The 6,658-nt window shown below is 39.7% G+C and overlaps 1 protein-coding gene across 1 annotated transcript in view; it reads left to right on the top strand.

Annotated features, from left to right (window-relative positions):
* Positions 1-4,135: 4,135 nt before the first annotated feature.
* ctdspl3 (CTD (carboxy-terminal domain, RNA polymerase II, polypeptide A) small phosphatase like 3) overlaps positions 4,136-6,658 on the top strand; it is a gene marked incomplete in the record, with an annotated part of 7,966 nt that continues 5,443 nt past the window's right edge. Inside the window, 3 exon segments of the mRNA XM_035652728.1 lie at positions 4,136-4,400; positions 6,038-6,161; positions 6,261-6,401. Coding sequence (XP_035508621.1) covers positions 4,272-4,400; positions 6,038-6,161; positions 6,261-6,401 — 394 coding nt within the window.

Below are 6,658 nucleotides of genomic sequence, written 5' to 3'. Positions count from 1 at the left end.
TGTCTCTCTCTATTTCTCTCTCTCTCTCTCTCTGCATGAGTAGCAGATGTCACAGTTGCTGGTAATGGCTGACAATCAAATAGAGACATTCTGTGACTGAAAGCATTGGTTTCGTGGGGGGGGGGCTGCTGGAGATAGCAAAAACCCAATCAATACTGGTCTAAAGGATCAACGTTGCTTTTTTTAGATTTGACCCTGCGACCTTTTGGCCCTTTAGGCCACACTCAAGCACCTGCACCCATCACTGGATCCATGTTTATTGTATATCTATTGACAGGCTGTTGAGATATTTGCATTTGAACGGTCGAGGTACTGCGGCGCTCTCTCTTTCGGTATGTGCACGACAGCATCTTCGGGGGGAAGGTCGGCATCTTTTTAATTGTGCGGTAGCGACAATCAGTGGACGTTACGACAACGGCGTATACCTCCAAACACTCTTGACATCCCTTCAACCACAATCAAGCCGTGTGTCTACCTCAAGAGCTAAAGCAGACGTCTTCGCTTCAGTTCGTGCAGGAAAACCTCATCAAGTACTCGTGAAGACTAAAGAAAGAGATTGTGAAGACCAGAGACAATCAGATATCAGCTTAAAAACGGGAGTCTCGCCTTTTTAATAGATTTCCGTTATGCAAGGGGAACCAGAGAGTATAGTTGGGGATTCAGTTCAGGCTTCAACCTCTTTACTAAGAGCTCCCCTCGGTGGAGGGTTTTGTTATGACGCACAATCAGTTTGGATTTCCTGAATGGAAACTCAAAAGTGTCCGACCCAAAGTCCTTCAGTGTGAGACTGCAAAGAAAAGAGATAGTTTCAGTGTTCCTACCTTTATTTCCTTCCGGTGTTTCCAGAGTTGTGTCCTTTACTGAGGAGACAAAGCCTCTGAAACAGCATTTAGATCCTCATGGAAGAGTCAAATCTGAAAACTCATCAACTTAAAGAGTTAATTTACATCCACAGTAAACGTTCAGTAATCAAATGTCCTGTCTTTCCTGTTTCACTGTAATTTTCAGGTCAGGCAGGTTCCTCCACATCAGAGGTAGCTGATGAAACATTGGAACAACTTAGCTGTGAAAACTGTATCAGTCTTAAACTCTGAAGCAGCTAGAATGAAATCAGAGGTTGTTCAGGAGGTTTTAAAAGAGATTTTAGTTCAGAACAGGTTTGTGTCTGAATGCCACCAGCCGCATTTATGTGTCTGTAGCTGCTTTCACTCGTTAGAACGTGGTTTTAAATTAGAAAACGTTATCAAACGTCTGCAGTTCTTAGGTTTAATTTTATTTTATTTTAAGTTACATTATTGTTGTGTGCAGTTATAAAAGGTTGGATTTGATTTCAAAAGTCTGCTTGTTTGGTGCACATTCATTCACGTGCCGTTGTACAGATAAAACATTAATTTTCATTGCATTAACACAAAAAAAGAGCATTTTTGCTCTTGTCTTAAGAGTTTGGTTTCCCGACGATATACAGAAGTGTAAATGTAATGCTTTTTAAGGGTCCGACTCCCCCCCTCTCCCCCCGGATCTGAGATGTTGCAGCTTCCAATCAATCAGCACAAACCCTCCGAGTCTCTCGTGCTCTACGTCAAAATGTCACAACGTAAGAAAGTCATTGAAATGTTCGCTGCTTTTAACTCCCCAACAGAGCCGGTAGCTTTTAAGAAAACCTCCTTTAAAATCTTACCAGGTCCAGAGTGTCTCGACTCCTGACTCTCGTTTTTCTCCCCCACATGATGCCGACATGGAAATTCTGCTGCAACATTTACGGGTTATGGTGCATGTGGGGTTTTTAGGGGCTTTTGACTGGACTTCACCACTGACTTTACCTCCATAAGGTGGACTGTGGACAAGGAAAATGATGAGGAATAACAAGATGCCTTCTGCTGTGACAATGTTCTGTATTACTAAGATTCATTAAATAGATTATTTCTGAAATATGGCTTATTAGGGCTGTGAATTATATCATGTTTATATATTTTTTTTTGCTCTTTCTTTTGCTTTTTATTTTTCTTCCTGGATTTGCTGTAGCAACCCCCGGCACACAGAGATTACACTTAGAGCAGATTTATTAATATAGCGGTAAAGGATGATAAATTATGTGATTTTATTTTAGGGAAGCATGTGATGTGTGTGTGTGATGTGTGTGTGCGTGCGTGCGTGCGTGTGTGTGTGTGTGTGGGCGGGGAGGGGAGGGGAGGGGAGGGGAAAGGGGGCTTCACGTGTCTTCAAGTTAACTTCAGAACTGAAACAAGGCTCTTGTCTTTTACAACTTCTCAGGAAAATCTACCTCTACCTCCAGTTTGATGCATTTAACCCAGTGAGGGCTCAAGTTACAGTTTAATGGGTACACAAAGAGGGCGCGAGGGCGGGCGCCAGGGTCCAAAATGAACTTCCAACATGCCAGTAGAGTACTTTTAAAGACTAGTGACACACATGAGATTGTATTAAGAACATGTATTGTGGTGTGTTTACATTATTATCTTGGCTGGAAACAAATAAAACAAATATATATATCTATATATATATAGATATATATATATAAGCGTCACCCTGTAGGTGAACTGAGAGGTTCATTTTGGACACTGGGTGGCTCTCGCTCTCTGTCGCTCTGTTTCTCTCTCTGTGTTACAGGTTCGTAACACTTCTGCTGTTTTTAGTTTATTTGAGCATCAACAACAGGGAACCTTCAGCTCAACAGCTAACTACTACTAGTACTACAACAAGTACTGCTTCTAGTACAGCTGTAAGTACTGCGAGTCGTTTTTTTTTTGTCTGTTCTATTCATGTGTGCTTATTCCTTCTTTTTTTTTCTATAAATAATTACATTCTTTGATGAATGGGACATTTCCCGCCAACCACGGTAACGGTGAAGTGGCAGTGGGCAATGCAACTGTTTTTACTTTGTTTTTTGTTTTCTTTTTGTTTGTTTTTTTGAAGGGTGAAGAGCAATTCTTGCCTATTTACTCAATATGTGTTTGTGTGAATACTTTTATTTTGAATCTGAAATTAATAAAATATCACCTTTCTTAAATGTCACAATGAGCTCCGGATGTTTTTTTTAATGTATCTGTAATGTAAGTTAGCAAACATGTTAATCAGTTTAATTAAAAAATTGTGTTATTTAATAAGTCTTTATTAAAAATGTGTTCATTAACAGTAACATTGATGCAGGAGGTACTTTTTACAGCCTCTTCTGGATTCACAATAACATTTGGGAACCTTTATTGTGCAGAAGTCATATATTAACCCTATACTAACTCTTTATTTTAATTGTTTTATAGTTTCTTTTTAACATATGTACTCAGGATTAATACATTAAATTGTCTAATACCATAAATTAAATCCCTAAAATTAAAACAATCACAATCAACAGGAACAAATCACGGGTTCACAGGGGTTATATATTGTATATTAGTAGCCTAAAAATGTCCCAATACAAATATTAATAAAAGTACTCATTACTCAGAAAGGCTCAATAATGTATATTATATTATACTGTGATTATTGATGCAGTCATGTGTAAGCATCACTAACACACTGATAAAGGTGGAGCTAATTTATTTACTGCTGGGTAGCTTATACATTTCCCCCCATGGATCAATTAAGTCTTATCTTTGCCTTTTAATAATACATATTTTATTTGTTGATTATATAGTGTTATTATTATTAATTTGCAAAGTAAAATGTATCAAATCTTACGGTAGTTACTTTCCAGAAAATAACAGTTTTATATGTAAGAAAATTATTTCTTAGCAATAATAATATAATAAAGCAAGGAATTACTAAATAAATAAAAAAATTAAAATTAAAATTTTTGTACAATAATAATAATTATAAATAATAATAACTCAGATTAAAAAGATTCCTAATGTCGTTATTAATCTCCATTTAATATATGTTATTAATACTGTTTTATTTTTCCTGTACATTGTTTATTTAAAATAAAATCATTGATCTTCTCTCATTCATACACATTAACTGGGTCGCCCCGCAACGTGACCCGCGTCTCACGTTGACGCTGGAGTTTTCTGAAGCACCGCCCAGTAGCACTGTCCGCACTGGTGAACCTATCGCACCCCGGCAGATTTAAACACACCAACTGATTCGAGAAGACACGGGGATGAGCGGCGGGGGCGGAGCTAAACCCGACTCTCCGCTACTGAGAGCAGCCTGGTGGGGGCGGAAAACAAAAAACAAAGCCTCGTACTCAAACCGATCTTCATTGTAGTGGAGGAGTTTCTGTGTTCATGTTTAGAAGACTTTTATGAGGAAGAAAAATGAGACTCAGGTCTCAGAAAACCGTTACCGCCTGCCCGGAGACGCCGAGGATCAACCGCCGGCGGTCCAACAAACCGACGGCGAAACGAACGCGCCTATCGGGGACCGAAAGCCCGCTTCAGAGCACGGTAACGGTAACTTACAGCACCGTTTCTACGGTTACCGGTCAAACAGTCCCGAGAATGTTAAATGTTAGTGTATCCAGTTAACCGTTAATCGGCCGTTAATCGACCGTTAGTCGACCGTTAGTGTGTTCTGATGCCAGTTAGCCGGAAGTTGGTGAACGTTAGCTGCGCTCATAACAAACAGATGGCGATGCTAACGCGTTAGCTGCCGTTGTGTTGAAGATCTTTCCTCCACTCGACCAAACTCTCGTACTTTCTCTGCAGTTAGTTAAAGCAAAACGGGTGGTTGACGTGCACACTCAGACTGCAGCGTCCATTAAACAAACAGGGGGAGACAAAGATCAAAGCTAACGCAGCTAAACAGCAGATAGATCTGATCTGCACGAAGGTTTCAGTCTGTTTGTTTGTCTGAAAGAAGCTTTAAATGAGCTCAGTCGGTGTTTTTAAGGGCTGTAGTTTGTGGTGCTGTTTAATTGTGTTAATGTTTCTTAGAAGTTTAAGTTGAAAAAGTTTCTATTTAACGTTAGATGTATTATATTTAAGGTACTTTGGCTCTTTAGTGCTCAAATTCATTACAATAGTGCGAAATCCAAGTTGCTGAAGCTGCAATTTGTTTCATAAAGGTAAAAAAAGTGTGACAAACCTGCATTATAATGAGGTGTTGTAGTGCTGAACTACAAATCTCATTCCACAGATATAACAAAACATGTTTGTTTGGTCCAGACCCCAAAAAGCTCCAGTGAAAACTACATTTCTGACTAAAAACAACTACAATATGATGTTTTTAACACATTGTACAGTCCTGTTGATTGAGTTGACTCTACCACTCGGATGCTTTATCATATGTTGGCTTTTTATTGCTTAAACTGACTCAAAAATTCACCTTTAAGCTTTAATTTGAGGGTATTTTCTGCCACATATCCCTCCCAGTCAATGATTTATTCCAGTATATAGATATCCCCGTGGTTTCATGGCTGTGTGCGGGGTACAGGGTCATATTTGCTCTGTGACGTGGTGTCTGACGCAGGATTGATGCAGCAGCAGAGGATTAAACATGTGAGAGAGGGTCCCAGTGAGAAGCAGGTCAACAGGACACACAGCAGGCTGTTTACACCAGCGATACTTCACGTGTCGGCGCTTTGGTGGCAGAATTAAAGACGTAAAACACAACAGATTCGTAATATAGCAGGTCGGGCTGAGGAACAGTTTCTATTGAAGGATACTAAATAAAAACAGAAGTTACTAACTGATGTGTTCAACACACTGGTACTAAAGTTAAGATTTAATTATACACTACTATTACAGTAACTTCTGGGTAAAACAAGTTACTCTGTGTCTGAATAATAATCTGTGTTGTTCAAAGTCTCTGCAGCATTTACTTTATAGTTTATGTGTTTGTTTTCCACTTTAGCTGCACAGATATTTGGACATATTTTAGATTATATTCTTGTTATTACTAATTATAATTATCTAGAGTGAGATGTGTGCTTCGTATCTATCAGTGTTGGACTAATATTGTTTTTTCAGTGTTTTCTAGATCTAGTCATGTTTAATTCAGGCATTTGTTTACCGCACAAAACTGAAGCTACCTGTCAGTTTTGTAGTTTCTAACATCTTTTTAACAACTTGTGTGTGTGCAGCGTGAAGAGACCGTGGATAACGACCTCCACCGGTCCGATGACGATATACCCACGCTGACGAGGCGCCCGCTGCCCCGTGGCCGGCTGAGGAAGAGAGCCATCGCTGTAGACGACAGAGAAGCAGGTACGTTCGAGCCTCCGGTTCAGTTTGTTTCCCTGAATGTGAAGCGCTGTTGTTTGTTTGTTTGTTTGTTTACTGACTGATTGTCTTTGTGTGGTGAAGATTTGGCCTTCAAGACTCCGATCAGGCCCATCATGCACCACGAGCGCGTACTGTCAGAGATCGACCCGGTGACGCCTCGTAACGCCACGGCCAGAAACATCTACTCGCCCATTGTGCGATTCCTCACACCCAGCAAAGAGAGTGAGTACAGCCACTGTCACTGATACTGTGCTCTCTTTTACCTTCAACAACCCGTCCACATGTTTAAGTTTGTGTTGAATGAACTCTGTCCACTTTCCACTTTCACTCTGGGAGATATTCAGTCATCAAAGTAAGTAAGTAAGTAAATTTAATTTATAAAGCACATTTAAACACAGTATAAACTGACCAAAGTGCTGTACAGTGGATGACTAAAAAAGGCAAATAATACAGAAAAACACATTGGTAAATAACTAAAA

The sequence above is a fragment of the Morone saxatilis genome, unplaced genomic scaffold (genome assembly GCF_004916995.1).
Source record: "Morone saxatilis isolate NCDOM2014 unplaced genomic scaffold, NCSU_SB_2.0 Contig12, whole genome shotgun sequence".
NCBI classification, from domain to species: Eukaryota; Metazoa; Chordata; class Actinopteri; family Moronidae; genus Morone; species Morone saxatilis.
This window is presented reverse-complemented; position numbering and strand designations above follow the sequence as displayed.